Source organism: Petaurus breviceps, unplaced genomic scaffold (genome assembly GCF_028583685.1).
Source record: "Petaurus breviceps papuanus isolate PSGF00001 unplaced genomic scaffold, PetGlider_PUasm1.0 128, whole genome shotgun sequence".
NCBI lineage: Eukaryota > Metazoa > Chordata > Mammalia > Diprotodontia > Petauridae > Petaurus > Petaurus breviceps.
The window spans coordinates 272,861-286,216 of record NW_027185664.1 but is presented as its reverse complement, the minus strand read 5'-3'; the positions used below and the strand labels follow the sequence as shown (position 1 = coordinate 286,216).

The 13,356-nt window shown below is 40.2% G+C and overlaps 1 protein-coding gene across 2 annotated transcripts in view; it reads right to left on the bottom strand.

Annotated features, from left to right (window-relative positions):
- Positions 1-13,356, bottom strand: part of LOC138172345 (membrane-associated transporter protein-like) — a 64,022-nt gene that overhangs the window by 7,654 nt on the left and 43,012 nt on the right. The window contains exons 5-7 of one of the 2 annotated variants that reach the window (XM_069102104.1): positions 9,462-9,585; positions 3,200-3,405; positions 692-768 (exon numbers count right to left, since the gene is read on the bottom strand). In XM_069102104.1, coding sequence (XP_068958205.1) covers positions 715-768; positions 3,200-3,405; positions 9,462-9,585 — 384 coding nt within the window. In that variant the 3' untranslated portion in view covers positions 692-714. Of the gene's footprint in view, positions 1-691; positions 769-3,199; positions 3,406-9,461; positions 9,586-13,356 lie in introns of those variants that run through there. The other variant, XM_069102098.1, reaches the window with a different exon arrangement.

Here is a 13,356-nt window from a genome sequence, read left to right as displayed (position 1 = left end):
AGTATCTAGGTGATGTCGCACAATCGCACAAGTCACATGATCTCTTTCAGTCTCAGTTTCCCTAAAAATAAAAGGAGGGGATTGGAGTAGGTGCTTTTAAGTTCTTTTTGGCTCTGGTTCTACTTCTTACAGCCTCCAGGATCGTTGCTCTATGCACTGCTCCATTCAAGAGAATTCATGCAGTGACTTTTCTGTGCCACTCACTGTTCTAGGCCCTGAGCAGACATAAAAACAACCCCTCACCTCAAGGCGTTTGCATTAAACTGGAAGAAACGGGGACACTGACGAGTGGATACAAAATATACATAAAGTAATTTGGGAGAGGGGAAACATTAACAGCCGGGGGAGAGTGAATCCTTCCTCACTGACCCTAGGCAAGTTACTTAGCCTCAGTTTCCTCATCCGTAAAATGGGGGCAATGATAAGTGTAGAGCTGATCTCACAGGTCCTGGTGACGGGGATCCCATGAGCAATTGCATGAAAAGTGTGTTGCAAACTTTAAAGTGTTCTCTTAATTCAGTTGTTATTATGGGCAGTTTCTCATGATGTGGAGTGGTAGGTTTGGGGTTTCCTTTGAACTAAAAGTACCCAATGTTCTTTGTTTTGATCCCTAGAGATAACATATTTTCAATAGCACAACCCCCTAGGAAGCAAAGAACTTACCTTTACAGGTTCCAGTCTTTTTGCCAACAGGGAAGGGGCAGGGGTGGATGGTCACAACTCTGGTTGGTCAGGGCAAACATACCCTGCTGTATACATCCATTCTGCCTAGGAGAGCAGAAATCCAGGGGAAAAACAGTACTGGGGAAATGGATCATGGCCTACTGGGCTTCCTGTGCTAGTGAAACAAATTCCAAGCTAAACCCTTTACTTTCTTAGCAACTGCTACAGCCATGGACAAAGCAGCCTTTAGGGGTCCAAATGCCTTAACATCTTATATGAAGAGGCAATAAGTAGTGAGAGAGCAGATACAGTGTTCTATTCAACTGAGCCTTGTCTAATTAAGCATTAGGACAAGGTTTTCTAGTTAATCAGTGGCCAGGCTCAGCCAGGCAGGCAGGCCAGCAAGAAGGCTCATCCAGGGAACATGGTTGCCCATATACCCTGTGCACTATGACTTAGATCACTCAGATTTATTTTAGGCTTAATCAATAGTGTCCAATTGCTTAATTTTTTAAACTTTGGACATGGTCCTAAGTAAAACTTCTTTTTCCATTCTCTCTATCCAAAGATTCCAGAGATAATGTCATGCACCTTTATTGAAAGGAGCAGAGGGTGGTGGCAGCAGCAGTGGTGGTGATGGTGGTTTGTCTGCCTTTGCCTACAAGTACTCAGGTATCATGAAATTCTGGAAAGAGGACTGGACAAGATATCAGGAGATTAGACTCAAGATTTGGTTGCATCCTTCACTAGTTGTGTGACCCAGAATAAGTCATGTAGCATCACCTTTATTAAGTACAAGATGGCAAAGGCCCTTCAGAAGAAAAAAAATGGTTCTTCTGAAAAACAGGACTGTGTGTTTGAATGCACTACAAGCTTAAAATGTGTCAATCGTGTGGCATGGCAGCCACAAAGCTAATGGTTTGGGTTTTTCTCTGTAATAGAGGGAGGGAATAAGCCTTTATTAATGGCTTACTATGTACCAGGCACTGTGCTAAGCACTTTACAAATATTAAATTTTGATCCTCATAACAATTCTGCAAGATGGGTACTGTTATTGTTCCCATTTTACAGTCGAGGAAACTGAGGAAGAAATGGGTTAAGTGACTTGTGTAGGATTACATTGCTAGTGAGTATCTGAGGTCACATTTGAACTCAGGTCTTCCTGATTTTTAGGTCTAGCATTCTATCCTCTGTGCAGACATTGAGTCTCCCCATCTCACCCAAGTTAGAAGTGCACCCACCCCTCACAGTCCTCAAGCCACTTCCTGTTGTCACAGAAGTTTTGCTTCTCACTGTCTGTTTCTAACCTAGACTGGTTTGTCTCTCCTTGGACAGCCTAGTCCCACCCCCACCCCAACAGAAGTGCACCATATTGGTGCCAAACTGAGTGTACCCAATAAGCTTCAAGTCTTCTGCATGTCGATACTCCTGAGTTCAAGTGATCCACCAGCCTTGGCCTCCCTAGCAGCTAATGTGATTTTGGTTTGCATTAAAAGCAGCATAGCTTCCATGAGTAAGAAGGAGTCCCACTGTATCCTATTTTTCTAACCTATTACCAATATGAAGTCACAAGTGGAATAGTGAGTCAGTAAGGTCTGGATACCACATTTTAGGTAAGATGTTGGTAAGCTAAAGAGAGTCAGGAGAGGACATCTAGGTCCTTGGGCACTGATGTCATGACATTTGTGGAGCCATGGAAGGAACTGGGATAGTACCTGCATGAGGGAAGACTCAGACTCAGAGGGACATGCTAACTTTCTGCAAGTATCAGAAATTCTTTCATGTGCAAGAGGAATTATGTTTGGCCCTTGAATTAAGAGCAATACCTGGAAGTTTCAAAGAGGTCAATGTAAGGTTCAATGTAATGAAAACTTCTTAACAATTAGTGCTGTCCAAAAGTATAATAAGCCAAGTTGTGAAGTCATGGGGTTTTTATTGGAGGTCTTTAGAAAAAAGCATGACTGACTACTTTTTGAAAATGTGTAGTGGGAATTTTTTTTTCAGGTATAGGTTGCAGTAGATGATCTCTGACATCTCTTGTGAGTCTGTGATTTCATGATCTCTGCGTATCTGTTTCTTCATCTTTCAGGTGGGGAGAATATAGGTATCATCTGACTTACAGGGTTGTTGTGAAGTGCAAACAAGATTGCATTAATATGCAATATATTTTGTAAACTAGAAAGTGCTACACAAATGTGGACTGCTGCTCATGTAAATAAAGTGCTTTAATAATTTGAATAATTATTATTTATCATCATTATATGTCATATATCATAATATAATAAAATAATTTATTATTAAATAATTTATTTAAATTAATAATTAGATATTTTAAAAAAGATGTTATGATAATTCTCAGCATTGCTGCATGTCTGAATGGAGAGCCTGAGTCGCTATGGCTTGAAACTAGCCCAGTGGGATTTCTGCTACTCCTTTGGCCTTTTCAAGCAGTTCCACCTTCCACAGTTTATAAAAGAGTTTCCTTTCCCAGGGCCTCTCAAAACTGTCTCCCAGGAGCCAAGACTCAGAGACTCACCTCCTCCTCTTGATGGTACTCAGCAATAAGGTTGAAGGGCACGGTGTACAGGGTGCTGGACATGACTCCAAAGAGGGAACACAGGACCAGGGTTGAGTAGACATTGGGAAACAGTCCAATAAATCCAGTCCCCAGGCCAAAGAGCAGATACCCCATAATGTAAAGGCCTTTCAAGCCCACATAGGATAACAGAACTTTCTGAAAGTCTGTGGAAAGAAGAAAGAAGGAAAGAATTACAGATGGCCTGGCCTTCAAATAGGGAATGATTTTAGATCATCTTTTGTTTTGCAGATTCACTTTAGGAAAAGACTCTCTGATAATTGGTCAGAAATCAAAGGTGAGCCTTAACTTGGCTTAAAAGCAGGCAGTGTTGAAAATCAGTTTTTGACCATTTCTTCTATAGAGAAAGGTTTGTAAGGCTGGGTCTGTCTTTCAAAGGAAGGGCCAGACACAATTTTTGAAGCTGCTGAAAAGCAATGTCCAGGGACACTGAGACCTGGGAGGAAGTGGGACCAGGGGAAGTGGAACAAATGCTTGAACCAATGTTTTCAGCAATAGCCCCACCTTGCAGACAAGGTATGGAGGACTATGTCAGCTTCATAGCCTGGTACAAGTCACCAAACTTTCATGGAACTGTTCTCAGCTCAAAGTGAAGGGAAGATTTGACAACTATTTGAATGAGATGAACAATGAGGTTCCCCTTGGACCTCACATAGGATTTTGCTGGGACCTCTCATGTACTTAATGGGTTTTTTTTTTAAGTTTTTATTTTTTTAATTCTAAAATTTTAATTGTTTTTTTAAAATTACATAATTCCTCATGTTAACTTTTTTCTTTTTAATTTTCATCTTTTTTAATGTTGTCTCCAATTTTTATTTTAGAGATCTTATTATTTTGTTACTTTCAAAACTATCTTGATTATTTATGCCTGCTCCTGAACCTCTTCTTCTTTTCTGTGTATTTTTAAATGTTTGAATGACTTTTTCTTTATCATTACTACTAGCTCCTCTCCGTTTTTGACCTCCCAATTAAAAAACACAGAAAGAAAAAAAAACTTGCAACAAATTCTCTTATGAAATTATACATTGTTATTTTGCATTATATGGCAGCTATGTGGTCAGGACATAGAATGCTAGGCCTGGAATCAGAAAGACCTAAGTTCAAATCCAGCCTCAGACAATTATTAACTTGTGACCCTGGGCAATTCACTTAACTTTGCTTCAGTCTCCTCATCTGTAAAATTAATGAGGGAAGGAAATGGCAAACCACTCCAGTATCTTTGCCAAGAAACCCCAAATGGGGTTACAAAGTTAGACATGATTGAAACAACTGAACAATAACAAAACAACAAAAATTCATATCCTCAGACTAGACTATAAGCCCCATGAGGGTGGGAATCATGTCCTAGTTAAAGTTTATATCTGCTAGATCTGGCATGGTACTCTGTAATGGTCAGTGCTTATTAAATGTTTTTTGGATTTGCATTTGAATGTGAATTTGAAGAGTCAGATTGGATCATTTGATTCACAAAAATTTGTTTTTCCCCCTAGAGAAAAGGATTATTGGAATAGAGGAGGGCCTGAATTATCTTGTTTTCCAGAGGCAGCTCCCATGACTTTAGAATCAGGAAAACCAGAGTTCAGACCTTTCCTCAGCTACAGACTGAGCAGGTCAATTAACTTCCATCAGTCTCAGCTTCCTCATTTATAAAATGGGAATAATAATAGCACCTACCTCCCAGGGTTGTTTTATGTATCAAATGAGATAATATTTGTGCTTATGAATCTTAAATCACTGTTTTAAATATGAACTATTGTTATTTAGAAAGAAACTGAAATTCAGAGACAGCTTTCTATCCACCACTGAAGGCTCACATTTCTAGGTTTTAACGTTTACGAAGCAGTATCCTCACAAAAGTCCTGTTAAGAAACATAGAGCTGGTATTTTTACTATCTCTATTGATGGAAGTCGGAGTTTATAGGGGAAAGTCAATTCACTAAATCACAAACCTGGGTCCCAGAGGTAAGCTGAATCATGGTTTTGGACTCTTCTCTACCTGCTGTACTCTGCTGCCTCTAATAAAATACTACTTTTTTATTGGTCACAAAATCATTTCTTTTGAGCTCAAGAGCATGTCTCCTAAGTCTCATATTCAGAGTTTTGACAGCCTTTGTCTTTCCAGCCTGAAGAGACCTATTTTTGCTAGTACCAGTTCTTCACATTAACTTTCCTCATTCATTTCTCTTTTCACTAAGAAGCTCCACACAGACCCCACTCATTCTCTCTCTCTGTCTCTGTCTCTCTCTGTCTGTCTGTCTGTCTCTCCCCTCCCTTTTTCTCCTTGTTTTCTTTCTTACTTTCTGTCTTTGTTTCTCTTTATCATTCTGTCTCTCTCACACCCCCTCTATATTTCTCTCCATTTCCATCTCCATCTCTGTCTCTGTCACACACACACACGCACACACACACACACACACATATGCAAACAGTTCCCATTCTACTCTGGAATAGAATTTTCTACATCTATCCAACTAACCACTTAGCTCCCCCTCCTCTAAGAGGCCAGATGCTTAGTTTCTCACTCAATTAGAGTCACAGTGCTACAGATCATTCTGATGGAAGCCAGGGCTTGAGAAATGACAACCTGGCAACGTGTTTCTTCCATTAATTTCACATAGCATGAGCAAAACTGTTACCCCAGAGTCAGAAGAAAAAAAATGAAGGGAATCAATTGTTGTTGATGATGATGATGATAGTGATGGTGATGGTGATGGTTCCTATCAGATTAGATATATGCACACTATTATTTAAGGTACCCTGACAACAAACATCTGGGATCTGGGATCCTTTTATGACCAAGGAAATACATTTATATGGTAAGGAGGCCAGGAAAAGACAACACCAATGAGAGCAAAGTGAATTTTGGATATGTAAAGACATTCTGTCAAAAACAACAGCAGCAATGACAGCTTGGACAAACCTTCTAAGCATTTGTCAGAAGAATCATTAATTCTTAATGCTGGCCCTTGCTTGGTCATAGATGTTCCATAGGATCCTCTTTTAATCACACATTCTTTTCGTACCTCAGTGGCTCCTTCCCTAAGACGAAGCTATATTTTCTGGGTTGACAAGCAAAAGATCTATATAAACAATCTCAAAAAAGAAAAACTCTCTAGGAAGAGGGAAGGGGAGGGAGGGAGTGGGGAAAAAATTGGAATATAAAATCGTGCAAAAATGAATGCTAAATGGGGCAGCCAGGTGGCTCAGTGAGTAAGAGCACCGGCCCCAGTGTTGGGATGACCTGGGGATCAAATCTGGGCTCAGATACTTAGCACCACACCCAGAAATAACTGTCCATGTAACCTTGAGCAAGTTATTTAACCCCAAATGCTTAAAAAAAATGAATGCTAAAAATTGTCTTTACATATAATTGGAAAAATAAAGTACTATTAAAAAAAAAACCTCTGACTCATGAGAATGGAATAGGAAGACCTATGTAGCAGGCCATCAGTTAGAACAGCCATGAAAAGATGTCAATATAGTAACCATGCTGAATACCGCAATGACTTCAACTTGAGTTAGAGTTTATTTTTAAAGCGATGTGACAATGGTATCCTCCAGCTCAGTGGAACAGAAAGAGTACTGGACAGACAATTCACATTTGAATCTCGGCTTTGATTCTTTCTTGCCTTGGACAAATCACATTCTCCCTCAGAGCTGATTTCATCCCATATAAGGAGAAATAAGGATTCACTACCTACTTCACAGGGTGATTGTAAGAAAAGCATTGTGTGGACCTTAAAGAGCTATCAAAATATGAACTGATATTGTTCCATATAGCAACTTAAACTAGGCCAGCAAAGCTTTATTTCTCATAAATGAAGAATTTGAAATGAATGGGATCACATATAAACAGAGATCCTAAAACAGTCATGGTCTTTGAATAATAGTCAAGGCGTCCAAATCACAGAATTGGAAGGTCATTGGAGAGGTCATCTAATCCAGCCTCTGACAGAATAGGAGACTCCTCTACAACATTGCAGACAAGTGGTCAGCCTACCTCCTCTTTAAGACAGGCAGGTTGGGGCACAGTGAATGAAGCCTCGGACCTGAAGTTTGGAAGACGTACATTGAAATCTTAGCTCAGATACTTATTAGGCTATGGGAAAATCACTTAATCTGTCTGGGACTCAGATTCCTCATCCATAAAATGAGGGGGCTGGACTCTATGACCTCTAGTTTCAAATCTATGAACCTATGACCTTCTGTGAGAGAGAACTTGTGACCTACTACCACATGAGGCAGGCAACCCATTCCATTTGGGGTTAGTTCTAATCATTAGGAAGATTCTTCTTATAATAAACTTACACTTGCCTCTCTGAATCTATTACTTATTTTTCCTAGTTCTAACCTCTGGAGTCAGGTAGAATAAGTCTAATTCCTATTCAGGTATTTGAAAGCCCTTCAAACATCTCATTGAATCAGAATCAGGAAACTATAGAGTTGGTGGGACCTTAGGTCATCTAGTCCAACCCATACCTGAACAGGAAAGGACTTCAAATGAATGAGGGTGCTTATAGTTCATTTTTCCAAGCATTTTAAATGTGTATCCCCAGTCCCTTCCATCCCTGGAAATCTTGTGAATTCACATTATTTATGTAAAAAAAAGTATGTTAAGCAAAAGCAAAAATAAACTTCAGCCTAAACCTTGCAAATCAATAAAAATGAAATACAAATGAAAGCATTCAGAAGAGGACTGATAGGCTGGGAAAGGACCTTGAGCTTACATCATAAAAGGATCACCCTGGGATGTTGTGCGTAGAGAAGAAAAGACTTGGGTTAAAGTGGTAGGGGGGAAGGGAAGAGGGGGGAATGATAGCTGCCTTCAATATATAAAGGCTTCCTTGTAAAAGAGATTAGACTTGTTCTGTTTACCCTCAGAGGGAAGGATTAGTTGAATATTAGGATGAGGAAGATTAGTAAAGGAAAAAAAAGTAAGGAAAAAATTTTCTAATAAGGAGAAAGGTCCAAAAGTGAACTTTAGATCTGCAAGCAATGTTGAATATCCACTTCTATTATATATTGTAGAGGCCATTCTTGTTCAGATACAGTTTGGACTCAATGGCCTATGAAGCTTATTCCAATTTTGAAATGCAGATTCTCAAGTTTCTTTCCATGGTCATGCAGTTAATGCATGGCCAAGCCCAGACTTGGGCTCTTGCTTCGGACACCCAGTCCTGTGTTCTTTACTAGCCACTATGCTCTTTCTTGTGTCTATGGTATCAGGTCAATATCATCTATAAATTTGGCTTGCATGTATAATATGGCTTCATTTAATTCATTATTAAAAATATTGGACAATCTAGGACCAAGAAGCAAAATCTACTAAAGATCTCCATCTAAGTTCACATAGAGTTATTAATTTATAGTTTAATATGAATACACCTAACAGAGCTGCTGTCTGGATCCTATGGTTCCATCTTATTAACAAGTAGAATCTCTTTTAGGGGATTAATACTGACCGTGATAACCCTGGTCAAAGGGACAAATTCCTCACTAACCAGAGGAATATGGCATTATTTTTTGAGACCCAGTAATTAGATACTTTGGTATGAGGTGATCCATCTTTTCTTTGCAAAGCGATGGGATAGGGAAGAGGGAGATTATAGGTATGAAACGTTGTATTTACTGTCAGAGTCAGTTTATATATTGGCTTGTTTTGATGAACTTTAAAATTTTGCTATATAAGGTATGCTATCCTCAGGGAAACCTGGGTCCAAGTCCCACTACTAACATATACTGGCTGTTTGACCCTGGTCAAATCATTTGACTTCTCAGTGCACTAGATAACTCATTAAACTAAAAGTTGCAGGGAAGAGGCTTATCTGCACTGGAAAAAGAAGTTGCCTTATCTAGGACGCTATATCCCTTTAATGATGAAATCTCAGGTCCAGTCCTTAGTCATGGGATGGATGGTTTTCTACATTGGGGAGCACAGAAGGATATAGCAGGAAATGAAAGTAATATTAAAATAAAAGAACTCAATACAACTTATTTTTTTAAAGATATGAGGGGAAAAGATCTTCTAGACAGTACCGAAGTTTTTTTTTTCCTCACCCAGATGACTTAAATATCTCATGTCAGTCTCCAGAGTTTTAAAAGCAGAAGGCAAAAATACTCCTGAACACATATACCAGGCTGTATTTGCCTTTGGCAGTGTTAAGGGATGGGGAAGGGCAGAGGAAGAGAAGGGTTATCTTACAAGAATACAATGAGGAAGACACTGAATTGATGCACAAGCCCCAGCATCCAACTTCCACTCCTCTTTCATAGATGAGAAAACTGGTAGAATCGTGTGGAGCATAAGGATCCCCGTGGTACACAATCTGAAACAGAGAGTTAATTGAACTGCTGAGGAAAACATGTACATTGTTGTATATGACATCCACCTAGCTAAGAACACTGGAATATCTTATTCGGTAGTTTTTGTTTATCACCCACTGGACATTGGAATGGGGGGGGGGGAAGGTTGTACCATTGGGAAATATATGATGTTGCCTAACTATATCTGGGGAAAAGAAGCTATTCTTGGAGCCTTCATTGTCCTTCCTACCTTGATGGCATCCCCTGTCTAATCTATCCTCTATGTGTGTGTGTGTGTGTGTGTGTTTGTTTGTTGTTATGTTTTTGTTGTTCGTTTATGTGTGTGTGTGTGTGTGTGTGTGTATACAATCTATACCATCAGTAGCTCCATATTGGCTACACCAGTAAATTCAGGTGCCTTTTTCTACCTTTCAAGGAAGATTTATCATAACATGTCCACCCACCTTCCTCTTCATCCTTCTTTCCCTTCATCTCCAATATACACTTTCCACTGTAGCCAGACTGGTATGTGATGAAAGAAACCTTTTCTTTCTACTACTAGAAATTGTCTTTAGTATATTACACCTAAAATGCATCTATGTTGTTATAAATATGAAAGAAGTAATTCTAGACCTCCACAGTATTGGCAAACCATCCCTGGTGAACACATATTTCCCTACTGTATGTCTCAGCTGAGATTGACAATCAGAACATCGCCAAATACATGTATCTCAATGGTTGAGTTTTATAAGGAGCCTTATATAATTTTGACACATAAAAGAGACTTCTTGGAGAAAAACCTGCAAGATGGTGTTTTTCTCAACCAAAATAACTATTTTTGTTTTGTTCTGTTTTTTTTTTACATAGTCAACCAACAATAATTTCAGTATGACCTTGCCTTCTCCACACCTTTCAGTCATTTGTGCAAAGATGTGGTCTACCATTGTGAAAGTCTGCCTTGTACTTTCAAAAAGTTTCCAAAAGTTACAGTCCCAAAGGCTGAAGTATCACTTTTTTCTCACTAGAAGGCATTCATCCTACACATTTCATAGAGTACTCTTCACCTAAACTCACCCTAATCTTGGTGCCCGCAAAGGCCCAGGTTCCATAGACATCTAAATAGAAATAGGATATTCACCAAAATTACTGGAATAGGAAATTTCATCTCTGTTCTTGATCTCCCAGTCTGAATTTGAGAATTTTCTGGCTCTTGTTGGCCAACCTCATTCATAGGTTGACTTTTTTAGTAACCACATGATTTATTAAAATACAGTAAAGTAACTCAAAAAGCTGTAACATAATTAAAAATAAACAGAAACTACCGAGAAGCTTACAAGTAGCCAGAGAAGTTGCTTTGCCTGAATGGCTGGCTTCCTTCCTTTACTCCTCTTCCCAGTTAGTGGATTTGGGTAAAGAAAAAAGAAATAAACTGAAGGTTTGGAACTCACCGAGATCAGATCAGCATGCAAGAAGAGAAAAGGAGGTAAAGAAGAAGCATCAGGAGTTGGCACTGTCTCCTATTTGGTCATGATGGGATACCTGTAGAACAGCCACATGTCCCTACCAAAGCATGTCCATCTGTACCCAGAGCCAGGCATTGTTCCCCCAGAAGGGAGGAACCTGGCCCTAGAGGGCCCCTTTCTCAGCTGCAGTCTAGTCTGGTTCCAGTTGAAATGTGGCATTCTGAGACTTCAGCACTGACAGGTACTGTGGGTACTAAGTGTTCAGTCTCTCGGTAGCCAGGGAGGGAGTTTTTCTGGGCCAAGACTCTGTGCTCTTCCTTCTGGCCAAATGTTCCTTGCCATACATTCCACATGGCCAGAAACAGAGAGGTTTCTGAAACGGGGGGCTTTTGGGGGAGATGGGTTCACAGAAGCTTTTGCCTTTTTACTGTAGCCTAAGCTGGTAACAGTTACTGACAAGCTGAGGTGGATCCTGAAGGGCTGAAGATGGTCACAGCTGGGATCCAGAGGGAGAAAACTAACAGTGAAAGACCAGAGAGATGGAATCAGACATCTGCTGTGAAGAGCCCAGCCATAGGGAAACAGAAGGTAGAGCCCACTTCCAGTGGCTCTTCTCCATCCATCTTCTCTGATTGTTTGTTTGTTGGCTGACCTTGACAAACTCCAAACCCTCCTTCCCTGTCCTTATTCTCTCCCCTAATCTGATGGGTAGAAAGAGGTGTGAAGGAAGGGAGTCAATCAGGCAAAGTAGCTTCTTTACAATGGCTACTGGAAAGGTGCTCAATAGTTTTTGTTTGTTTTTTTTTTTGCTTTGCTATAGCTATAACAACAATAATCATTGATATGACACTTTAAGGTTGGTAGAGCATTTCGTATGTTATCTTACCTGATGCTCCCTACGGTCCTGTGAGATAGTTGTGATTAATATCCTTACTTTACAAATGAGGTAACTGAGGCTAGGAAGTACTGTGACTTGCCCAGAATCCTACAGCCAGTAAGTATGTTCGGCAGGATTTAAATGTAGGTCCTTCTGACTCTCTGTAATATGCCATCAAGTTGCTTTAGCTGCTAGTTGCTTTACTTTAGTGTTTTAGTGGTTCCTAAAAAGTCAGCCACATAAGACTTCTGAAGGAGACTATTCAACAAAAGCATGAGACTTACCAAATTTGAGGTGGGTGCCCAAGAGTAGAGATGAGAGGTTTCCTATTCCAGTGATTCTGGGGAATATTCTCTATTATCTACAACCTCATCTGAATCTACTGGGCAGAGCAGAACGGAGATTAGAAAGCAATATTTCAGGCAAGCCAGAGCTCGTTTGAGCACCACATGATGTTCCTTGGACTGTGTCATACCTTAGAAATCATCCAAACATCTGTGAACTAAGTTTCATGACCTGCTGAACTGGGTGCTTTCTACTAGAACATTTTACTTTACTCCCAAGCCCTGGCCTAGAATACTGTATTGCTCCAGACAGCCCCCTGGTGCCTATGCCAACTATTTTAAAAGTTATACAAGCATCAATAAGAAGAGTTGGAATTCAGGGGGCACACAACACGCGAGGATAGAAGGAATGGATGCAACAGCCAAGGACTTCTAGTATTTTAAAATATATTTTTAAGAGTCATCAGATCATAGTGTGTTGAGCTGGAAGTACCCGAGACATCACCTAGTTCAGCTTCCTTGTTTTACAAATGAGGAAACCGAGGCCTAGAGACTTGCCCACAGAGGAGAAGCATGGAGGTAGTAAGTGGGAGGACTGGATGCAGATTTTCTGTTGTCAGCCTCAGTGCTCTCTTTACCACAGCATACTTTCTCAGGGGCTATAGCCACCACTTACTTTTTGCCTTTTTCTTCCTTGACAACACTCAGTTACAGACTCACTCCAACACCCGTCAGATAACCTGCTGCAGAAAATAGTCCTTGGTTGTTGCAAATGCATTTCATTCAATCCATCTATTCCTTCTACTCTAGCTCATTATATCCCCTCTGAATTCTAGCTCTTCCTACGGCTGCTTTTACAAATTTTATGTGTTTTATGTATTTTTTTTCTGGAGAGGGGGAAGACAAGGCCACTGGGGCCAACTAACTTGCCCAAGATCATACAGCCAGTTAAGTGTCAAGCATCTGAGGCCGGACCCAAACTCAGATCCTCCTAACTCCAGGGACAGTGTTCCATTCACTGCACCACCTAGCTGCCCCTGCTTTTACAAATTTTTAAGTAGCAGACCCAGGCACTACCTCTTTTGAGCAGTATGGGCAGTTGAGTCAATGTCCCAGGCACTGTGCTAAACATTAGAGATACAGAAAGAAGCAAAAGATAGACTGCCCTCA